The sequence below is a fragment of the Macaca mulatta genome, chromosome 6 (genome assembly GCF_049350105.2).
Source record: "Macaca mulatta isolate MMU2019108-1 chromosome 6, T2T-MMU8v2.0, whole genome shotgun sequence".
NCBI lineage: Eukaryota > Metazoa > Chordata > Mammalia > Primates > Cercopithecidae > Macaca > Macaca mulatta.
The window spans coordinates 104,084,282-104,108,872 of NC_133411.1; the positions used below are offsets into that span (position 1 = coordinate 104,084,282).

General features: G+C 52.0%; 1 protein-coding gene across 3 annotated transcripts in view; it reads right to left on the minus strand.

Annotated features, from left to right (window-relative positions):
* Window positions 1–2,128: 2,128 nt before the first annotated feature.
* Window positions 2,129–24,591, minus strand: part of LOC144341475 (SH3 domain and tetratricopeptide repeat-containing protein 1-like) — a 52,166-nt gene continuing 29,703 nt past the window's right edge. For 2 of the 3 annotated variants that reach the window (XM_078005028.1, XM_078005029.1), the window contains exons 5-10: window positions 12,848–13,028; window positions 11,522–11,672; window positions 7,376–7,498; window positions 6,514–6,670; window positions 5,357–5,553; window positions 2,129–2,529 (exon numbers count right to left, since the gene is read on the minus strand). In XM_078005028.1, the coding sequence (XP_077861154.1) occupies window positions 11,639–11,672; window positions 12,848–13,028 (215 nt within the window). In that variant the 3' untranslated portion in view covers window positions 2,129–2,529; window positions 5,357–5,553; window positions 6,514–6,670; window positions 7,376–7,498; window positions 11,522–11,638. Of the gene's footprint in view, window positions 2,530–5,356; window positions 5,554–6,513; window positions 6,671–7,375; window positions 7,499–11,521; window positions 11,673–12,847; window positions 13,029–13,550; window positions 13,869–24,591 lie in introns of those variants that run through there. The other variant, XM_078005027.1, reaches the window with a different exon arrangement.

Consider the following 24,591-nt stretch of genomic DNA (forward strand, 5'->3'; position numbering starts at 1 on the left):
ATCTTGTGGGGACCTCCTATCTCATCCTGTGACGAAGAATGCCTAGCCTACTGGGAATGCGGCCCAGCAGGTCTCAGCCTCCTTTTACCCAGCCCCCATTCAAGATGGAGTCGCTCTGGTTCACGTGCCTCTGACAAGCTGGCCTGGGTTGAGTGTCCCCTAGTGTGTGGTTGTTGGAGCTGTTCCTAGGAGTAAGAGGGATTGTCAGTAGGAAACAGGCCTCGGTTAGCCCTGGGGCTGGCACTCTGCCCCAGTATGTCGGTCTCATTTTAGTGGTGACAAAACTGGGGCTCAGAGACATCAACTCCCTCACCCCGAACCCCCAGACTGTGCGTGGTGGGCTGGGGTTTGAATGTGGGGCTTGAAGACCCATCATCTCCTCTGGTCCCCCAGTCTCTGCTGCCCAGGAGAAACAGGATCCCAGGATCCAGGCCCCTCATGGCACCAGCCAGGGTGGGTGGAGATGAGGAGGCACAGTTCCAAAGACCCCCGGACTCTGAGGCAGGTCGGGGGCCGAGAGCAACCCGGACCTGCGGACCCCACCCCGAGAAGAATGGCTGCAGGCCCGGCCCAGCGGGCAGGAGGTCTGTGTCCTCAGTCAACTTGACGGCGCTTCCCGCTCCTCCAGCCAGGCCGTGCCGTCTTCACGTTTCCAGTCATGCGGCCTCCTCTCCAATTCCCAAGCCCAACCCACAGAGACAACGATCTGGGGTCAACGTGAGGTTTGTCAGCAGCTCTGACCCGCTGCTTCCCGCCAGCCCCGCGGCCCGTTCTGGAAAACTCTCTGCTGTCCCCTGGTGGGGAGGCTCGGGGCAGGGCTCTGGTTGCAAGCATGGGGTCCCAGAACCTCCTGGCTCTGTCACCTCTGCTGGGTGGCAAACCAACCCAGGACTGAACCAGTGACACCTGTGGCGCTCCCAGAACCTCCTGGCTCTGTCACCTCTGCTCGGTGGAACACCAACCCAGGACTGAAGCAGCAGATGGGTGCCTGATTCCTTATTATCAGAGCTCCGCCCACTGGCAAGTCCCTCTCCGGGCCTCAGTTTCCCCTTCCATTAAACAAGGGGCTTGGGGGATACAAAGGAGAGGTAACAGCTTAGTGAGGATGGGAGGTTTCTTCTGGGGAGATGAATACATTTATGAAACTTGATGGCGTGAGTGGTTGCACAGGACTGTGAATGCACAAATGCCACATTATTTGCGTTGAAATAGTTCATTGCATGCGATGTGAAAGTCACCTCATTTAAAGTGTTTAAAAGAGGGGCCTGGGAGAGTGCAGTGTATGTGAGAATCACGTGGGACACCCACAGTCTCTAACCTCGGTTTCCTTGCCGTAAACTGGCAGAGACCGTGTGAGCTGTGTTCCTTGGGCCAAGATTCCAAGAAGGAAAACCTGGGTTTCCAGGGACTGGGATGAGGGCCGGAGGCTGGAAGGGGAGGGGTATGTGGGGACGGCTGGGGGGCAGCCCAGATAAGGCTTTCAATACTGGGTAGCAGCGTCTACACAGGCGGAGATCCCCGCATCTCACTTCCCGCAGGGCTGACCAGTGGTCAGAGGTGGGACTGGCCAGGCCCGGCCCAACCAAGTCTGGGAGCAGAGGACACTGAGTGAGGGATCCCTGGGGCCACCCTCACTGGCCTGTGGCTCTCCTGACACCACAAGAGAGGTCCAGGAGCTGACCTTGGGTCCTAATGGGGGACATCTTCCTGGCTGCAGGCTGGCAGGGTGGTGTGGTGGTCAGTGTACTGGGCTCTGCGTCTCCGCCCCTACCTGCTGTGTGACGGTGGGCCAGACACCTAACCTCTCTGTGCCTCTATTTCTTCAATGGCGAACAGGGACACTAGCAGCCCCCACATCCAGGCACAGTGGCCTGAAGGTTAAAGGCAAGGGCGGCACGAGACCTACAGCAAGAGCTCTGAGCAGGGAGAGCAAGGAGCTGCCCAGAGTTCCACCACCATCTCCCCTCTGGCCGCCGAGGAAACCGAGGCTCATGATGACCTGGCCCAGGTCTGTTGGACTCACAGTTGTTCTCATCCCCAAGATCAGCGGGCTGCCACCAGGGAAGGAGATGGCCCCCAGACACAGCCCAGGAAGCACACAGGGAAGGATGCCCTGGGGACTTCGGTATGTTATTGCAAAAAAAAAACCATTTATTGCTATTTGAACCCTGCTTTCATGCCTCCATTTCCCAGAAAATGAGCCACGGGAGACACCAGGAGAGGGAGGAGACCATCCTCCTTGCACAAAACCCACTCCCTCGGATGCTGTCCTCAGCGAGGGTGGCTGGGGGCCAACCAGGGGGCCCACCCGCAGAGTGGCAGAGGAGGCAGGTTGACCCTGCGGATGTTGAGCTCTGTGGCGAAGGTCCTGGCCTTCTGGTAGAAGAGGAGCGACTTCTCACGGTCCAGGAGGAAGTTGTGGGAGATGGTGGCCGGCCGCGTGTAGATCTTCAGCTGTGCCTTCTTGTTGCCCAGGTCCACGGCGGCTGCCAGTGCCAGCTGGTAGTACCCGGCTGCATCAAACGGGTCCTGAAGGGGACAGGTCATGCTCAGCAAAAGGGGGACTCGGAGCCCGTCTTCCCAGAGGCCGTTCCTGTCTCCAGGTCATTCCACATGTCCAGCCAATGCTGGCTCACCCCATGATCCCTGAAGCCTGTGACACTGCTGTGGTCTCAGCTGCAGGAGGTGGGGATGACCCTGACACCCCTGGAAGCCTTCCTGACTGCCCCTACGCCCCACTCACCCCAAGTCTCCTGCCCCAGTGCCACCCTCTCTGCAGGCAGTGGCTGCTTTCCCCATGGGCTGAGGTCAGGGCAGATCCTGCCTGCTCTGAGAGTTCCATGCAGGGCCCGTGGCTCCAAGCCACAGCAGGGGCACAGCGTTGAGTGACCCAGGCTCCCCTCTGGCCCCTGTCCATGCTGACCATTTCCAGGCCCTCCACGGGACAGGCCAGGTACAAAACCATCTCACAGGTGTTCTCTCTGGCAATGTTCCCTGAAATATTGACGGAGTGTGACTCCCCAGACATCCACTCCCATTTTCAATGCATCTTTGGCTCAAACTCACCATCCCTGGGTTGGGATGCCGTCTCCCAGACCTCCTCCTTGACCCTCCCATCCCCCACCCGGCTTCTCCCCAGGCGCCTCCTCCACATGGGGTCACCCAAGGGACCTCTCTAAGACCCATGCCTAGCCTGTCCCTCTTTACCATCTCAAGATGACTCCCAGGGCCAAGGACAAAGTCCAAGATGCAGCAGTCCATTCCCCCACTGCCCCGCCCCACACACGGCGCAGGGGCGTGAGAAGGCCCCGAGTCACCGCCACTGCTCATCCAATGCCCCCCGGCCCAGCCGAACACTGGACTCTGTGCTGGGTACGTGGCTGAGCCTAATGTCCTTGCTCCCAGTCTGAGGGACCTGGGAGTGAACACTGACCACACAGGGTGGCCCGGGCTGTGGCAGAGGGAAGCCCAGGAGCCTGTGGGGGGCCCAGGAGGCCCCAGACTCAGCCAGGGGTGGAAGGCAAAGGCTTCCTGAAGGGGTGGGGGCATCCCAACTAAACAGGAAGGAGCCAGCCAATGCATATGTCTCTGCGTGTGCCTGTGCATGTGTCTGTGCATATTTGGGTGCCTGTGTGTCTGTGCGTGTTTGTGTGCCTGTGTGCATGCCTGTGTGTGTGTGCGTGTCTGTGTGTGCGCGCCTGTGTGTGCGTGTGCCTGTGCCCGTGTGCATTTGCGTGTGCATTTCCATGTGCCTGTAGTGTGTGCAGCAGCTAGTGAGTGGCAGGCTGAGCCAGGACACACCTAATCCTACCTATTCCAGGGCTCGCTCTCACGTGTAGACTAAAGGGGACCCCTTTTTAGAGGCAATCGGCAAAGATGCCCATTTACCCCTGCCTCTCTGCCAGCCTTCCAGGCCCCATGCAGCCCGGCTTTTTCTCCTACTCCTCTGGGCCCTGGGTCCAGAGCCTACTACACAAGGAGGAGGGTGTAGCCTTGGAAAGACAGCCGCCCTTGGGGAATTCCAAGGGGGCCTCCCTGTGGGAAGCTGGCCTGCGCTGACAGCATAGTCACGATGAGGCCCAGAGGGCTGTGCATGGGAAGGAAGACTGTGCATGGGAAGGAGGGCTGTGCATGGGAAGGAGGTGAAGGAGGCCTCTGCCCCTCAACCCCAACCGTGGACTTTGGCCTCTCAGGTACTACTTGGCCCTTTCCTTCCTCCTGGGCAGGCGGAGTGGGCGGCAGGCTTGACCAAAACAGAGAAAGGCCTCTTCTGGGAGGCCCGTCCACCTGGGTCCCAGGCGAGCCCCTGAGCGGTGAGCAGCGTCCCTCTAGGTCTGACACTTGGCACCTCCCTGTCTGGCTGGGACTTGGGAGGCCACAGGGACCACTTCTGACCACCAGGTGTCGTCAGCACTGGGCGGGGGCCTTCCGGGCAGCCCCAGGCCTGCGGTGGGGGATATGCGGCGGGGTCTTAGGGCTGCCCCAGCTCCTCATGTTGTTCTAAGGCCCCCAAGATCTCGGCCGCAGGACTGGAGTGCCCTGGCCCCTCAGCCCATAAGGAGCACTGACGCGGTGCCGGTGCGATGCTGAGGAGGGGCGGTGCCTGCTGGGCAGAGGGGTGGAGACACCCCAGGTCTGAGTCTGACAGTCCCAGCTCTCCACCCCTGCAGGGCTGGGGGCAGAGGGAGCACAGCACCTCCCCTCGAGACAGACCCGACCCAGCAAGGCCTCAGCCTGGCTGGCTGGGGCCCCGCCCCACCGCACCTGCCCTGAGCTGGGGTTTCCCTGTCTGTGAACCCAATGGTAAGACACTGGTCCCACCCCACCCTTCCTGGGTGATGTGAAAATTCAAGGTGTCTTGGAACTCCAGGAAGGAGTTGCCCAGTGCAGGCTGGCACCCTGGGCAGGCTTCCTAGACGAGGCGCCAGGATTTGGGTTGGATCTTGCAACGTTGATTCAATGTGAGGATGATGCCGTCCTCCGAAATGTCCTTCTCCCGACCCTGTTTTCTTTGTTAAATGCAACTTGACACTTGACTGTCAAGAATCAGCTTTGGTGTCATCTCCTCCAGGAGGGCCCCCCGACTGCAATCCTCCTTCTTTATCCAGAGGACACCATTGCCTACTCATGTGTCAGCCTCCCTGGCTGAGACTGAGTTCTTGAGGGTGGGGCCTGGCCAGCTTGGGAGCTAGGTTGTATCTGCTGACCTTGCCGGCTCCTCCAGCCACTTGCAGAGCTCCATGGAGGCCACTGGGCCATTCCTAAGGAAGGCTGGAACCCAGGCCTCTGGGGTCTGGGTGGAGATCCCACTCCAAGGGGGCCGGGAACACCCCAAGCCCTGCCCCTCCCCACCCACCTTCAGGTCGTAGAAGATGATGTCACCGAGCACCTGGTACACATTCACGTAGTGGAGGGTCTCCTCGTCGAACTCCAGCGGCGAGTTGCAGAGCTATAGGGCCTTGAGGTAGAAGTGCTCTGCCAGCTTGCCATGACCCAGCTGATGGTGCAGGGCGGCCAGCCGGTGGTAGGCCATGCGCTCATTCAGCTGGTCCCCTGGGGTGGAGGCCAAAGGGGCAGGTGTGAGGATGTGGCTCCCTGGGGCAGGGAGGGCACAGGCCCCTCTGGAGCAGGTATGCAGACCCCAGGCAGTACACCTGGCTTGCCTGCAGGCACCTGCGGTCACCTGGGCAGCTCTGGCCGGTCCCTTCTGGGTTCCCAGACTCACTTTCCCATCTGCAAAGCAGAATTAATAAGGCCTGCCCCTGTCTACTGTGAGGCTTTGGCAAAGTCGGACTTGGATGGCCCAGCTCTGTGCCTACACATAGCCACCTGCCTATGCTCACTGGTTTTAACCAGGGGAGCCCAAAAGCCATGCAGTCCAGGTGCTCCCAGGCACCCCGGCTCCAGGCAACCCACAGACATAACATCCGACTCCTCCTGGGTGTGTCACAATCGGAGCCCCCTACTTTGGGGAGTCAGCTGCACACCTACTGTGTACTGGGCCACAGGGCACAAGGCGCTGGGGCATGCGGCCTGCCTAGGGTTCCCTGTCTCTGGAGGGGGACAGACGACCCTGGCACAGCACCAGGGGATGCCCGGCCTTAAGGGGCAGACTGTTGGAAGGGGAATTGGGATTTTATCAGCCAGAGAGCTGGGTGGTTGATGAGGGTGGGAAGGGTACAAGAGAAAGGGAATATGCCACTCAGCCTGGCACATACAGGGACCAACGAGATGCCTGGCATGTCTGGAAGGCAGAGGGCACACTGGGCGGCCCTTGTGGTCAGCAGCGGGAACAGGCAGAGGAAACAGAGCTCAGTCAGGCAGGGAGCTCTGCACTGCGTGAGACCTCGGGCTGTGCCGCACAGCTGGACGGGGAAGCCAGTTGGGCAGATCTGCCTGCCAGGACAGGAGACCAGGAAAATCCAGCAGCTGTTTCAGCTCCTGCCCTGCAGTCCTGGAGGCTGGGCTCTGGCAAAGTGTGGGTCCTGGCAGGGTGGGGCTCAGGGGACTTACCCAGAGTGATGCTGAGTGCTAGGGCCACGTAGGCAAACTCCAAGCACTCCTGGGGATTTTCCAGTGTGGCCAGCAGTGCCACCAGCTTGTTGCACAGCTGTAGCTGCAGCTCCGCCTTGCGGTTGCCTGTAGTCATTGCCAGGGCCAGGACCCGGTCCTACCACACAGGCAGGTGGGGTCAGGTTTCCCGTAGCACCCACCTTGCCCAGCGCCCTCCTCAGAGCTCAAACATGTGCTTGGAGCTTCCCACACCCCAGCTACACCTGCACCTCCACACAGCTCTGTGCTCTGGGATAACACACAGTTCAGACACCCAAGTTGGGGGCTGAAGAGTCACCTGAGGCCCATCCAGCTACACCCGGCAGCCTCAGACCCGTATTTCCCACCTGGCCACCGGGGGTCTGACTCGGGGGAGCCAGCACTCCTCTCTGCTCTAAAAACACCACATTTATCTGTGCCCAGGGCTGAGCCACACCGTGAGCTCAGAGGAAGGGAGAAGCCGTCCCACTTCGGGGTGCATGCAGACCCGGGCCTCCCACTGACATGCTGTGTGTCCTCTGACATGTCCCTGTGCCTCTCTGAGCCTCAGTTTCCTCATCTGAAAGATGGGGACAGAACTTCCCGCTCATGGTTGCTTGAGATCATCAGGTACAAGGGTAGAGCCATTGTCACATCCAGGCCCCGAGCGTTTGTCCCGGGCAGGGGCACGGTCAATATCATGCCCGGTGAGACCACTTGGAAACTAGCATGTGCATGGGTGGCCCTGCCTCCAGGTGGGAGGCCTCTGCCCTGCCACACCTGTGCCTCAGCCCTCCAGGTGCCCCCCTGAGGCCCACCCACATCAGCCCACAGGCCAGCTCACCCAGTAGAAGGACACAGCTTTCTCCTGCTCCCAGGCCCCACTGAAGAAGATGTCTCCAGCTGCCTCAAACAGCTCCGGCCCCAGGTTGGGGTCACCTGTGTACAGGACCACATTCTGTGCCACCTGAAAGGAGACAGAAGTTCCCTCAAGACCCACACCTGGTGAGGTGGCCATGCCCACCTTTTCCAGCCTCCTTCCTCTCACACACTACAGGTACACCTGAGCATTTTTCAGACCCTGTGCATTAGGGCTGCCCCCACCACTGGCATGAGGACAATGAACTGATGCACCTGAGTGCCAGGAGATGACTGAGCAGCTGCAGCCCAGGAGCCCGACACCTGTGAATCCTACCACCAGGGCTAGCCCTAGCCCACTCCCCCTGCACTCAAACCAGTCTCCGTGGCCCCCAGATTGCTGGGAGCCCATCCCCTGGCTCCTTTCTGCGTTGCCACATCCCTGCCACATCAACAGTGTTTGTGGGTGGGCCTGGTCCCCTCTTGGCCATGAGCTCTTGATCCCTCTCCTCAGCTCAAGGAGGTATACAGCAGATGCTCAGTAATGAAAGCTTCACCAGGCTCGTGGGCTTCACAATTTGTTCCGGATCACACTGTGTTTGGGAAAGCCTCTGAAAACAGCCACTATGATAGATTCATTTTGTAAGGAGATGTGCCACGTGTTGCTTGGAGCAAGTTCTTCTGTGTGTTAACTGAGTGGTCACATTATTTGAGCATGTGCTGTATTTGAGCAGGTGCTGGGCACTGTGAGGGGCTGCGCCTCTGCCCTCAGGGAGAAGATGCTGGCCACTGGGGGAGGATATGAGGGAACCAGTTGGAGGGAGGAAAAAGGCACACAACAGGTGCTCAGCAGTGGCTTAGGAATGAGTGGATGGATGGATGAATGGATGAGGAGATGTAGACACATGGATGGATGGATGAGTGTGTGGATAGATTAATGCTGGGATGCATGGATGGACGGATGGATGGATGGATGGATGAATGGATGGATGGATGGATGGATGGATGGATGGATGGATGGATGGATGGATGGATGGACGGACGGATGGACGGACGGGTGGGTGGATGGATGGGTGGATGGGTGGATGGTTGGATGGGTGGATGAGTGGATGGATGGATGGATGGATGGATGGATGGATGGATGGATGGATGGCTGGCTGGCTGGCTGGCTGGGTGGAATGATGTGTGTATGTCTGTATGTATGTATGGGTGGGTAGATAATGTATGGATGGGTGGAGGGTAGATGATGTATGTGCATATGGATGGATAGATGGTAGATGAATGTATGGATAAACAAATTGACAGATAGATGAATGGAGGGATGGATTAATAGGTAGATTGGTGGGTGGATGGATGAATGATGGATGGATGGACGAACAGTGAATGGATGGATGGGAGAAAGGATGGATGGAAGGATGGATGGATGGATGAATGGATGGGTGAATGGATGATGGATGGATGGAAGGATGAACAGGAGGATGGATGGATGATGGAAGCATGGATGGATGATGGAAGCATGGATGGATGATGGATGGATGGATGAATGGATAAAAGGATATGTGGATGGATGATGGATGGATGGAAGGATAAACTGGTGATTGGATGGATGATGGAAGGATGAACGGACAGATGGATGGAACAACAGGTGAATGGATGGATAGACGGGTGAATGGATGGATAAAAGGATGGGTGAATGATGGATGGGTGAATGATGGATGGATGAATGGACAGATGGATGAATGGACAGATGGATGGATGAATGGACAGATGGATGGATGATGGATGGATGGATGGATGGATGGATGGATGGATGGATGGATGGATGATGGATGGATGGATGAACAAATGAATGGATGGATGATGGAAGGATGGATGGATGAATGGATAAATGGATAGATGGATGAATGATGGATGGATGGATGAACAGGAGGTGAGTGGATGGTCGATGGAAGGATGGATGGATGACAGATGGATATATGGATGAATGGATAAATGGATGAATGGATAAATGGATGAATGGATGAATGATGGATGGATGAATGGTGGATGGATGAATGATAGATGGATGGAAGGATGAACAGGTGGATGGATGGAAGGATGGAAGGATGAACAGGTGAATGGATGGTTGATGGAAGGATGAATGGACGGATGGATGGATGAACAGGTGAATGGATGGATAGACGGGTAAATGGATGTATGATAAAAGGATGGATGATAAAAGGATGGATGGATGAATGGACAGATGGATGGATGAATGGACAGATGGATGGATGATGGATGGATGATGGATGGATGGATGGATGGATGATGGATGGATGGATGAACAGATGAATGGATGGATGATGGAAGGATGGATGGATGAATGGATAAATGGATAGATGGATGAATGATGGATGGATGGATGAACAGGAGGTGAGTGGATGGTTGATGGAAGGATGAATGGATGATAGATGGATATATGGATGAATGGATAAATGGATGAATGGATAAATGGATGAATGGATGAATGATGGATGGATGAATGGTGGATGGATGAATGGTAGATGGATGGAAGGATGAACAGGTGGGTGGATGGAAGGATGAACAGGTGAATGGATGGTTGATGGAAGGATGAATGGACGGATGGATGGATGAACAGGTGAATGGATGGATAGACGGGTGAATGGATGGATGATAAATGGATGTATGATAAAAGGATGGATGATAAAAGGATGGATAGATGAATGGACAGATGGATGGATGATGGCTGGATGGATGATGGATGGATGGATAAATGGATGGATGGATGGATGATGGATAGATGGAAGGATGAACAGATGAATGGATGGATGATGGAAGGATAGATGATGGAAAGATGGGTGGATGATGGAAGGATGGATGGATGGATGAATGGATAAATGGATGGATGGAAGGATGAACAGGAGGTGAGTGGATGGATGATGGAAGGATAGATGGATGATAGATGGATGGATGAATAAATGGATGAATGGATAAAATGGATGGATGGATGGATGAATGATGGATGGATGGAAGGACGAACAGGTGAATGGATGGATGATGGAAGGATGGATGGATGAATGGACGAACAGGTGGATGGATGGTGGCTGAATGAATGGATGATAAAAGAATGGATGAATGATGGATGGATGAATGGATGGATGGATGGACGATACATGGATGAATGGAAGGATGAACAGGTGAATGGAAGGATGAACAGGTGAATGGATGTATGATAGAAGGATGGATGGATGGATGGATGGAAGGATGAGCAGGCGAGTGGATGAATGATGGAAGGATGGATGGATGATGGATGGATGGAAGAATGAACAGGTGAATGGATGATGGAAGGATGGAAGAATGGACAGAGAGATGGATGAACAGCTCAATGGATGGATGGATGATAAAAGGATGGATGATGAATGAATGGATGGATGGATGGACAGCTGAATGAAAGCATCATGGATGGATGGAAGATGGTTGGATGGATAATGGAAAGATGGATGGAAGGATGGATGGAAGGATGGACGAACAGGTGAATGGATGGACGAAGAGGTGAACAGAAGCATGATGGATGGACGGATGGATAGAAGGATGAACAGTTGGATGGATGATGGAAAGATAGATGGAAGGATGGATGGATGGACGAACAGGTGAATGGATGGATGGACAGGTGAATGGATGGATGATAAAAGGATGGATGGATGATAGATGGATGGATGGACGGAGGGATGGATGGATGGACGGAGGGATGGATGATGGATGGATGGATGGATGCGTGGAAAGACAAACAGGTGAATGGATGGATGATGGAAGGATGGAAGGATGGATGGATGGATGATAGATGGATAGATGGAAGGACCCACAGGTATATGGGAAGATGATGGAAGAATGGATGGATGATGGATGGATGGATGGAAGGATGAGCAGGTAAACAGATAGATGATGGAAGGATGAATGGATGGGTGGATGGACAGGTGAATGGATGGATAGATGGGTGAATAGATGGATGAGAAAAGGATGGATGAATGATGGATGGATGGATGGACAGATGGATGGATGGACAGATGAATGGATGGGTGGATGGACAGAGAGTGAACAGCACAGGGGTCCTCCTGCATCCCTTGCCACTCACCTGGATGTACAGGTCCACCAGCTCGCTCTGCTGCAGGCTGTAGTAGATCTTCCCTGCTTGCAGGCAGGCACGCGCCTCCTTCTCTTTCTTCTGAAGATCAATGAAAATCCCCAGACTTCATTTAGTGTAGTCCAGAGTGGATTTGTAGGCCCTGGAATCAGACACAGGTGTCAGAACAAGGGCTTTCATCCTCCTGGAACCAGTCTGCCTCCTCCTGTGGGTCTGGTGACAGATGAATCTGGAATGTGCGGACTGGGAACGGCCCTCTTGTGTGTGCAGTGTTCTGCCCTTCCCAGGCTACTGGGAGGGCCAGGGTGAACACACACAGCATGGAAAAGATGAAGGATATCCTTCTGAGGGAATTGAGCATCATGCTGCCCTGTGGCAGGAGGAGTGTGCTAGTCCATCTCCCCTGCCTTCCAGACATGGCCTGTGTCTTCTCCAGACGCACCAGGAGCCGTTAGTGTTCAGAGGCTATCTGGGCCGATGGTTCTCAAGGTGTGCAGGTATCACAGTCACCCGGAGGCCTGTCCCTATAGCTTGCTGGCCCTGCCCACAGAGCTTCCGGCTCCACAGGCCTGGGGCAGGCCCTAGAACTCCCACTTGCCACAGGCTCCTAGGTGACATGGATCCTGCTCTGCTGGTCCAGGGACTACACTTTGAGAAGCATGGCTCTAGCACACTGGCCCATTTTCCTTCTGTGAACCTGAGGCCAAGACTGGAGCCAGTCTCCCAGGTCCCCATGGAATCTGGCTCCTTCCCTGCTCTCTCAGTAAGTCTGACACTCGAGGGGGTGTGACTGCAGCAATGTCACTGGGCCCTGTGGGTGGAGTGGCCAGGGCCATGGTTACCCCACCAGGTCAGGATGCTTGGGGGAAGCCGAGTAGGCCACATATGGGATGTGAGACCTTGAAACCCTGCCCCAGGGAAGCAGGTGACACAACTGGCTCTGTCTTCTGTGGGAGAGAAGCCACAGGTGGCTGCTGTGGTCACATTTAAGGGGACAGATGAAGGCCAGGAGTAAAGATTCGGGGCAGTCAGAGGTCAGATGACAAAAGCCACCATAGTAGGAAGAACAGCCCGAGTGCACGTACTGCCTCTGCTGGGGTGGAGATGACCTTTGACCCAACAAGGGAGGCTCAAGCTGGGACTCACGGGCCAGCAGCAGCCCTGGAACGACCCCAGGCCCACCAGCTCAAAGCATCTGATGCCAAGGAACCAAATGATCAAAAGGAGAGGGGCTGCTGGGGTCCTGGGCCAGATTTCTTGTGCCCCCCTCCCTGCCCTGCCCGTCCCCACCTCCACCACTGCAAAGCCAGCCCTTACCGCTCGGTACCCAGGGACAGGTAGAGCTGACTGATGGTCTCCAGGAGCTGCCCCTCCAGCACCTTGTCGGCCACCTTGCGGGCCAGGGAGAGCTGGAGCTCATGGTAGATGACACACTGGGCCTCACTGGGCATGACAGTGCCGTAGAAGTAGCACAGCCGCTGGAAGGACCGCAGCTGGCCTGGGCAGAAGACAAAATGGAAGACGTTAGTCTCCCAGCATTGAAGCGAGGCTGGCTGGGCTCGGAGGACCCTGCGCCATGCTTGCCTCTTTCACACCTCTGTGAGCCTGGGCCCCATAGGTGGGGAGACTGAGCACAGACAGGCCATGCACCCATTTCAGGACAGATTCCGAACACACAGTTACATGGGCACACCTTGGTGCAGATGCTCATGGTAGAGGCCGGCCTTCTTTACAACTCCCAGGGCTGAGGTCCTGGCCAGGCTCGGCCCCTGCACCAGGCCATCTATTTCTGCTTCACAAAGCCTCTCTGGCCAGGACCAGGGCCGCCTTCAGCCTGAGCTGATGAGGCCAGGGGCACAAGTAGCCCCTGTCGCAGATGGAACCCTGAGAGAGCAAAGCCAAGCATCATGTCTGCCACATACGGCATCATGTTGGGGGAACGGGGTTCAAAGCTGGGCCCTGGCGTTCCCACACATGCTTCTCTCATGCAACCAGGCTCCCAAGCCACAGGCTCACTGACCTCTCCCAAAGCCAGGGCGCTGGGAACAGTGGAAAGCTTCTGATTTTCTAGTGCCAGAAACATTCCGGAGATTAACACAGGAAACCAGGTACGCCAAATGGACAGCTGTTACACACACCACCCAACAACAGCTGAATACACAGTCCTCTCGAGCACCCATGGGACATTCCCCATGACAGACCATGTGCCAGGCCACAAAATGAGCCTCAGTGAATGGAGAAGGTCTGAGACCAAAGCAGAGGTGTTCTTCAGCTGTACTGGCATGAAACTGGAAATCAACAGTGAAGGAAATGTGAGAAATTCAAAAATATGTGGAAATTACACACTCCTAAACAACCAGTGAGTCAAAGAGACCATCAGGGAAACTGAAAACTAATTTGAGAAGAATGCAAACAAATGCACAGCCCGGGCCAGCGCGGTGGCTCACGCCTGTCATCCCAGCACTGTGGGAGGCCGAGGCGGGAGGATCGCTTGAGTTCAGGAGTTTGAGAACAGCCTGGGAAACATGGTGAAATCCCGTCTCTATAAAAAAATAAAATATAAAAATTAGCCGGGTAGGGTGGTGCATGTCTGTAATCCCAGCTACTCGGGAGGCTGAGGCATGAGAATGGCTTGAACCTGGGTAGAAGTTGCAGTGAGCCAAGATTACACCACTGCACCCCACCCTGGGCAATAGAGCAAAACTCTGTCTTTAAAAAAAAAAAAAAAAAAAAAAAGCACAGTGTATCAAAAATTCCAACATGCAGCTAAGGCAGTGCTGAAAGGGAAATTTATAACTGTAAATGTCTACATTCAAAGACGAAGAAAAATCTCAAATCAAAAACCTAACCTTCCACCTTGAGAAACTAGAAAAAGAATGAACTAAACCCAAAGCAAATAAAAGGAAGAAAATAATAAATATGAGAGTGGAAATGGGAAGTAAAAATACAGAGAATGGAAAAACAAAAGAGATAATCAACAGAACCAAAAGTGGGTTTTTTGAAAATAATAACAAAATTGACAAATCTTTCACCAGACTGACCAAGAAAAGAAATAGGGACACAAATGACCGAAATCAGAGACTGAGCACCATGGCTCACGCCTGTCATCCCAGCGCTTTGTGAGGCCGAGGTGGAAGGATCGCTGAGGCCAGCATTCAAGACTAGCCTGGGGGAACATGATGAGACCCCATCTCTAATAAAAAGAAATAAATAAAAAATTAAAAACCCAAGTTTCTAAAATGAGAAATGAAAGAGGAAACATTATTGCCAACCTGACAGAAATAAAAGGATTCCATGAAAACACTACGAACAACTCTACACCAACAAATCAGACCATCTAGACACAACAGCCAAACTCCTAAAATGACACAAACTACCAAAAGTGACTCAAAAATGACCCCAAGTAAGCATGTGGGGTATCAGCGCCGCCCTCGGTCTCCTTGACCATTCAGGGCAGGGTAGGGAGATAGGGAGGCATGATCCCCGTTCCCTGGCCTGCATTTCCAAGTCTGAATCCCCCAGCACCCTGGGGAGGGCCTCGTAGGAGGAGGTGCCACAGGCTATTGTGCCAGGAGCCACGGGAGGCTGCAGTGGGGGTTGGGGCGCTGGATTCCTGGAGGGTCTCCTTCCAGTCAGAGAATGCCCCTGGGGAAGAAGCCTGGGTCTGAACCCCCCACCCCTCCTTGGGCAGATATGTGGGACCGGGGCCCCTTCACATGGTCCTTCCCAAAATCTCATCCCTCCTAGGGCCAGGAGTGGGTGCCAGGCCTGTGCTGGGAAATGGGCAGATTTGGCCACAGCCCCTGGGGCTCTGGTCCAGGCCACAGGAGGCAGCTCTGAGTGCTCTCACTATGCCATGACAAAGCACTGCAAGGCAGAGGGGACCCACAACAGTATCCCTTGTCTCGGCCATTTCCCTGGACTCAACTTCCTCATCTATCCTCTGCGGCCTAGATTTCGGACAGCCCTGCCCACCTACTGTCCATTCACTGCTCAGTCTGCAGTGACTGTTGGATAGCACTCCATGGCTCCCCAGTGCTCTTGGGGAAAAGGCCAAGCCACAGCCTGAGGCCCCAGGCCCTGCTTAGCTCTCCAGAAGAGCTTCTCACCATCCAGCACCCAACCCACGCACTCCTAACTCTGCACCTCCCTGCATAAGCCCTGCTCACTCACCCCCGCTCACACCCCACTTATCCCCGCTCACACTTCCGCTCACTCACCCCAATCACACCTCCGCTCACTCACCCCCACTCAGTCATCCCCGCTCACACTCCCACTCACTCACCCCATCACACCTCCGCTCACTCACCCCCACTCACTCATCTCCACTCACACTCCCGCTCACTCATCCCCACTCACTCACCACCGCACCCCACTCATCCCGGCTCACACTCCTGATCACTCACTCCCATCACACCTCTGCTCACTCACCCCCACTCATCCCCGCTCACTGACCATCACACCTCCGCTCACTCACCACCACTCACTCATCCCCGCTCACTCACCCCCACTCAATCACCCCCACTCACTCACCGCCCCTCACACCCCCTTTGTCCCCGCTCACTCACCCCCACTCGCTCACCCCTGCTCACACCCCACTCATCCCCGCTCACACTCCCACTCACCCCCATCACACCTCCACTCACTCACCCCCACTCACTCATCCCCGCTCACTCACCCCCACTCACTCACCACCACTCACCCCCACTAGCTTATCCCTGGTCCTTCACACAGGCTACACCACCAGCCCCTCCACCACCACCTATTACTTGACTAAATCCTCTCAACCCTCTGGTCCCAGACTAAGAGGCTTCCCTAACCCGGGGCCAAGTGCTGCCCCGCCATCACGCCACTCACCCTTTTGTGGCTTCTCTGGCCTAAAACTCACATTCCCACGCTCAGTCCCTGCCACCCGAGGACCCCACAAGCCCCATTTATGGGTGGGGCCTGGCACACACTGCACAACGAGCTGCTTTTGCATGAACTGCTCTGCGGCTTCGGGCAATCACCCGCCCCGTGTCCTTTGTGAAGTGGGATGACAGGTGCGCAGCCTGCCAACACACCAAGCAGATAAGACGGGCACAAGAACCGGCGTTCAGGGCCTGGCTCATGGAGGGGCCCCAAGTCCCAGCTCAGCAGAGCCTGTCTTGATCCCAGGGTTATGGCTAGGGATTCCCAGCACGCAGGACTTTCCGTGCTCAAGGCAGCATGGTCCCTGGGCAAACTGGGAAGAGCTGGCTGCCCCAGTAGGGCAGAGGGCCTGGCCTTGCATGGGAACCGCCTGTCTCCAGGGCGCTTGCCAACATCTGCTGCTGGCCATGACTCAGCACTTTCGATGGTGGAAAAACCACCACTTGTTTCTGAATCACAAACCCCAGGTGTGCCCTGATGCGAGTGGCCCCGGAAGGTGAACAGGAGGAACCGGGGCACTCACTCTCCACATGGCCCATCTCCACAGCGACTGGAAGGGCCCACTCATAGTAGCCCTTGCCCTGCTGGGCCGGACCCTGGTGGGTGCAGAGGTGGCCCAGCTGCAGGAGCACGTGGGTGAAGTCCCGGCCACACTCCCTGCAGGGCAGCCTTGAGAACAGCCGCACGGCCTCCAGGAGGTGGTGCTGGGCCAGCCTGCTGGCACCCGCGTGCAGGCACAGGGTCCCGAAGTTGGCCAGCACCACTGCCTGGTTCCTCCGCTGGCCCAGGTCCTGAGCCGCCCGCAGGGTGCGGTAGTAGCCCTAGGCTGCCTGTCTCATCCGGCCCAGCAGGGCAAGGGCTACTATGCCTTCAGAGCCACGTCTCTCTCTTGTCATCTAACCCATTTAAACTCTCCTTTCAAACTATATGCCAGACCTAACCACTTCTCACCTTTCTCATCATTTCCAACCAGGTCCAGCCCTCATCACAGCGCTCTGGGTTACTGCAAAAGCCTCCCAATCGCCAGGCACAGTGGCTCATGCTTGTAATCCCAGTACTTTGGTAGGCCAAGGCAGGTGGATCATCAGAGGTCAGGAGTTCAAGACCAGCCTGGCCAACATGGTGAAACCCCTCTACTAAAAATACAAAAAATTAGCCAAGCATGGTGGTGGGTGCCTGTAATCCCAGCTATTCGGGAGGCTGAAGCAGGAGAATCACTTGAACACAGAAGGCAGAGGTTACAGTGAGCCGAGATCGTGCCATTGCACTCCAGCCTGGGTGACAAGAGCGAAACTCCATCTCAGAAGGTTTAAAAAAAAAAAAAAAAGCCTCCCAACCTACCTCTCTCCTTCCACCTTTCACCCTACCCTGCATTCTACCTTCCACTCTCAAACATTTCAGAAAAAAAAAAAAAGTTATATCCACAGAGAGAGAAAGAGAAAGTACAAATGGGGTGAAATGTTTGGGGAATCTGAGGGAAGAGTATATGGGAATTCTCTGTACTATTTTTGCAACTTTTCCATAAGTCTGGATTATTTTGAATTCAAGAGTTAAACAAAGAAAAAACAAAAACCAAAACAAAAACAAAACACTATCTCCATTTGTGAATCCATCCTGTCTTTCCCCTGGCAACTGAAGGATGCTCTCAACTAAGCACATCTATTTTTTCATGAACACTAAAAGAATCCTTGCCTAGTTTTGACTTTCTGTGCTTGGCAGTAGAATTTCATATATGTGTGTGTGTACATATATGTGTGTGGTGTGTGTGTATATACAGAAAGGGAGAAATATATATGTGTGTATATATATAAATATATTGTAAATTTATAATGGTAATGTGTATATATATAAATATATGTGTGTGTTTAGATATATATAATACATACCCCATAGGCTGTCCTTAACCAGTTCTAAACTTAGTCAGAAAAACACATACCTAAGCAGAGAATTTCAAAATAATAAGATGAATATTTTGATAGAGGGATGTGTTGCTATGGAACATGCTGCTAAGACACAAAACCTCCTAGATGGGGCAAAGAATGAACGAAGTTTTGCACCTATAGGCACCCCCTCTGATATCCCCTCAAACGTTTATATTTATATGCATTTGCTTCCCCCAGGACCCCCGTTTCATAAGGGTTAGTCCTAGAGCCTAGCAAGTTCCTACTACAGCTGGCACACATATGCCATTCAAGAAACAGTGGCTGAGTGAATGACGAGTTAAGAACCATTTGTCAGCCAGTGCTCAGTAATACAAAATGCACTGGTATGCAAACTATATTTTTGTTGAAAGCAAGGGCAGGATCACAAATTATCTTTCCAAAGAAACCAAACCTCAAAAGCTTCTTTACCCTACTAAAGCACGTTATAAGAAGCTCCCCTTACATAAAAGAAAACCTCCTCATTCGTTATCAATGGCATGGAAACCTAATAAGCCTTCACCTCTGATGACATCTCTTCCATCCCCAGGGCTAGAAGAAGGAGGTTCTGGAAACCCTGGTAGTTGTGAAGGTGGCTCCCAGCTCTGACAGTCTTGAACCCTGCGGGTGCGGAGGTCACACAGCAGAAGAACAACAGAGGGAAGCATCATCAGGCTTTGAATATGTTTGAACCAGAGATGGCAAATAGGCTGCAGCCAACTGAAAACACCAGAGATTCATGGTGGCCACCTGAGGGGTTGTGCTCTTAAAAAACAAAAATAAAAATTAAAAATTAAAAAATTAAAAAAGGAAGGGGTCAAGAATCCATCAGGTCTGACTGAGATGTGTATCAGTGACTAACACCTCATATGGCAAAAGTACTCCGGTGCGCTTTGGGTACTCACAGCTTCAGCAGTATTCAAAGGCGTGTGCTTCCCTAAGACTAAGCCACGGGAATACCCCCAGCAACAATGCCAGGAGAAACGTCTAACATGGATTTGGCTAGAAATACAGTTGTCTTTAACAAATTAACACTGAATAAATCCTGACTTATTAGAGCCTGCGAGAATGACATTCTCAATAACAGTTATCACTACAATCTCCAAACATCTGCAATCCTGCAAGGAGGAACTGTGACAGCGCAGGCCACGTGTCCAGACGGCTTCCCAGACTGCCTGTCACAGAATAAAAGAAATGAAACCCCCCCTAAGAATGTCTTCACTCACATTTAGCCAGTTGTTCCTTTGTGTGCATCTCTTTGCTAAAATGGCCATTCTTCCCCACAGCCTGAAGTCATACACTAAAATAAATGAGACTCACATGAAGCCAGAAACGTGCAGATGCCAAGGAAACCAACACAAACGAAATGGGCTGGAGAGTGTGGCCAGGAGGATGGTACTTCCCAGGAAGCAATTACTTCATCTCTGCCCATGAAGCAGGCAGCTGTCACTGTCCCCCAGGCCCACGCCAGCCACTCGAAGTAGGTTCTAACCAAACTACCTCCAACAATCAACATAAATACACCACACAATTGGCTTCTGAAAGGACACCTTGCAACCAACAAGAAACTGCTAGCACAGCTTTGAAAAACTGTGCAACTAAAATCCTTGGAAAGGGATCAACACTGCCACATTTTGACTCAAATACTGTTTCGTGGTAGCACTGCAATAATTCACTGAAACAAAAGAATGAATGAGGAACATTATATAAATGAATATAAAAGAATGAATGAAGAATGAACATTATATAAATGAATGTTTATATAGGAATCAGAGGAAGCATGACTAATCATTTAAAGAAATAGGTCAAGAAACTGCTAGGTTCAGATGCTACCGTGAGACACTGTCAGGGCCTTAGGCAAATTCACTTCTCTTGGTCCTGTTTCTAGGTTCATCAAAAATCAGCTTCGGATTAGGGAATCTGTTGCTTTCCAATGCCTTCCTTCTGCGATTCCAGCCCAGATTTTAGGACTGCTCTCCCACTTGGTATATGAAAGCACTTTCTATGTACAATAGCAAGAGTACATTTCTGTGTTGAATGCGGTTTGGGACCTACTCTATGAGGCAGAATATCATCATGTAATTTTAAGCATGACAACAAGGCACACTCTAGATAAGGATAACACATAAGGCATGGCCATACACCTGTGTGTGCCTGGCAGGGAGATGGGGAAGTCTCATTTAATGAAGCCGGGGTGCCTGTTGCACCTTAACATCCTCAGTCCACATCAAGTTCACAACGTCCTTCTGACATCAAACCACAGGTATCACATACTTTTCCATACTTTCCACCCAAGATTAAAATATGCAGAGCACACCGTGATAAAGACGCCTCCATCCCCAGCATGTGGGCTCACATTCTGTAGAATTACATACTTTCAGGGCAAAATGGTGACCAGGTTGTAGTGGCAAGCAAGACTGGGCTCCGTGGGGACAGCAGGCCCTGCAGCAGCCACCACTCCAGTTGCCACAGTCTGATGCAGCTGCAGAGAAGCTGTGGCTGAGGCCATTCACTTTGTGAGAGAACCGCACAGGAGGGAAAAGGTAGGGAAGGTAGGGAAGAGGGCAATGTCAGGCTTCTGAGCCCAAGCCAAGCCATCGCATCCCCTGTGACTTGCACATATATGCCCAGATGGCCTGAAGTAACTGAAGAATCACAAAAGAAGTGCAAATGCCCTGTCCGGCCTTAACTGATGACATTCCACCACAAAAGAAGTGAAAATGGCCGGTTCTTGCCTTAAGTGATGATATTATCTTGTGAAATTCCTTTTCCTGGCTCATCCTGGCTCAAAAAGCTCCCACACTGAGCACCTTGTGACCCCCACTCCTGCCCACCAGAGAACAACCCCCCTTTGACTGTAATTTTCCTTTACCTACCCAAATCCTATAAAATGGCCCCACCCTTATCTCCCTCCACTGACTCTCTTTTAGGACTCAGCCCGCCTGCACCCAGGTGATTAAAAAGCTTTATTGCTCACACAAAGCCTGTTTGGTGGTCTCTTCACACGGACGTACATGACAGGCAGGTGCAGAGCCAGGGAAGGATCTGTGATGAGACCAGAAAGGAATGCGCCTCCCTGTACACACACTCGGAGTTTATGACAATGTGGGTAGGGGGCTGAACTGGATGCCTGAGAACATTCCTCCAAGTTCCTTTGCTGATTTTCTAAATATTGGTGTAAACTCTGAACTCAGAAAATTTTTTTAAATCACTTCAATCAACATCTTTGTCTGGTGCTCAGCATCATCATGTCTACATGATTATCTAGAAAACCAACTTCAGTTCTAAGGCTCACGTCCTCCTACAGTGTCCCAGGGATTTTACAAGGGAATGCACCTCTCATTCGCATCAAGAACACACACAACTACCATTAAATAAATGCTTAATTTGCTTACACAATTTTTTAAACACCCAGATTTGAAATACAATAGAGAAGACAACTTTTTGATAGCTCTGCTTGCCAACTGGAGAAAATAACCTGCCATGATTTCTAACCAGTCAACCACCTGTCTTCCCTGGCTGCAGTAGGAGCAATCTTTCTGAGCTCAGGATTAAAAAGAACCTAGCTGGTTAAGGGACAGGTAATCATCAGTTCTCAGCAGGCCTCCTGGGTCCCAAATCCCCATGTGATACGTGGAAGTAAAAAGCTATCAATGACCAAGCATCTGGACGCTTATCCCACCTTGCCATCTGCTTCTCCTGCCATGCAAATATAAAATTAATAAGCCTGCTATTAGAGAACAGAGTTGGTGCTGCATCTGTCTTCCTAAAATTACGGATAATTACCAGCCCACAATGGCTTCTAATCAGATTTGAGTGGTCCCTTAGACAGGAAGCTAAAGTGCCTCAGCCCTAAACTGAGAAGAAAACAGAAACTGGAATGTTCTAGGTTTGATTTTTTTCGCCCTTGTTCTAAAGTTGCTGTCCCCAAATCTCCTTCTACTGTCTTGTTTATAAAATGTATGAGAAACAGGGAAATTTAAAGACACTATAGAAATGGCCACTTTTTCTAGGTACAAACTTCGTCAACATGATTTTCAGCTGCTGGGCTTTTTCTCCACAAACTGTGAGCCTGGAGTACATTTTTCTCCCTCGTGGTTACACATTCAGAGTCAGGGAAAGTGGCTTTAGCAGTAAAGAGGGGAGTGCAGTGAGAAGTGACCGGGCACTGAGAAGGGCAGACAGGGACTCTACCTCGGTGGCCTGCAGCATTCCTGGGCCTCGGCCTTTACTTTTCTATCTGTACAAGGGATCTAAAGGCCCGTGATTCTAGGCCACGACAGCTCTTCATACACACATACGCAAATATCACACGCCTATGTGAAAAGCTGTGACACTTGGCTGATTTCCTGAAGAAGTTATCTTGTATCATTTCTACTCAAGTACTCCACCTCCTTCCAGACAAGTATCTGAGGATGATGGGCGATCCCACAGCAATGTGTGTAACCTCTCCTGCTTATGATCCCTGTTCACATAGCATTTTCCAAAAGCATTTGGTGTGAAGTGCCAGAAGAAAGAAGAAGAAGGTTCTTTTAGCCCATTCATTCATTCAACAAATATTGACTGACTAACTACGTGCCAGGCACTGGTGATATAACAAGGAACATACATATTTTTGTAGGTAGAGACAGACAACCAAAAAGTATGTTAAAGAGTGATCAATGCTGTAGAGGAAAATACACCAGGAAACAGGAAAGAAGAATACCCCTAGCCACCCTACACTGGGGTGATGCTAGCGTTACAAAATGGAAACAGCGGCCGGGCACGGTGGCTCACACCTGTAATCTCAGCTCTTTGGGAGACTGAGGCAGGCAGATCATCTGAGTTCAGGAGTTCAAGATCAGCCTGACCAATACGGCGAAACTCTGTCTCTACTAAAAACATAAAAATTAGCTGGACGTGGTGGCACACACCTGTAATCCCAGTTACTCAGGAAGATGAGGCACAAGAATCACTTGAACCTGGGAGGCAGAGGTTGGAGTGAGCCGAGGTCGTGCCACTGCACTCCAGCCTGGGTGACAGAGCAAGACTCTGTCTCAAAAAAAGTAAAAATAAAAATAAAATGTAAACAGAGAATAAGATACCAAAAGAAAGAACGTGAACGATTAATTGTAACAAAAGCCTTTGTAAGCTGATACTTTCCTTCCTGGATCCTTTTACCTTACAAATGGAAAAAAACGGTGGGTAGGGGTAGCATCAAAATTATGGTGATGTTTTAAGATGGCTTTGGGTTTCAGATATCTGACAGCCATACTCATGTACTTCAAGGAGAAAGCTCTAGCTCTGTAAGCCATCTGGGCAATGGTTTAATGTCTTTTTTTTTTTTTTTTTTTTTTTCCCAGAGGATTTTTAAAGTACAGGAAAACGTGTGTGTTTATTTGGCTGCTCTGTGCCCGCACACGTGCAAACTGTGCTAACAGGTTTTTCCATGTTTTGCTGAATTTGCCAGCTTGCCATAAACAGGCTTCCATGTCTTAATTGTCTATAAATAGCACGAACACACAAAAATGCAAATCAAGACAAGCTGTCCCTTCAACTGCTGCTGCCATGATGACAGCGAGCGACAATTGGCCAAATCAATACATGGAGACTGAAGCTGTCCGGCAGAGAGCACAGGGCCGACTGCTTTTCCCATAGCATTTAAAGAAACAAGCGGAAACAGCTCTCCACACAGGACAGACACGTCCTTTGTTCTTTGAATAAATGCTGCCAATGCCCAAAATACTTTCTCCATCACACTATCTATATGGAATTCAAGTTCCTTCCAATACCATGAGTAACACCAGTGATAGACTATGTTTAGCCATAATGACCCATTAGCATTCTTTTTCCTCTAAAATGTTGAAATAATAACATTGAGTGTGCACTCACGAGGTGCCAGGCTCTGAGTTTGATCTCGTTTAGTTCTCATTGAAATCCGGTAAGATCAGTACCATATTCTCTCATTTTTCATAGATGAGGAAACTGAGTCATAGAAAGGCTAAGTAAGTTGTCCATGGTCACAGGTTATTTAGGAACTTTTCTCCAAACTTTCAAAAGTTAACTACTGCCACTATTACTAATGGGTTTCTGTTTGTTTGTTTTTCTTTTTTTTTTTTTTTGAGACAGGGTCTTGCTCTGACCAGACTGGAGTGCAGTGGCGTAATGATGTTTCACTGCAGCCTCGACTTCCCGGGCTCAAGTGATTCTCGCACCTCAGCCTCTCCAGTAGCTGGGATTACAGGCATGAGC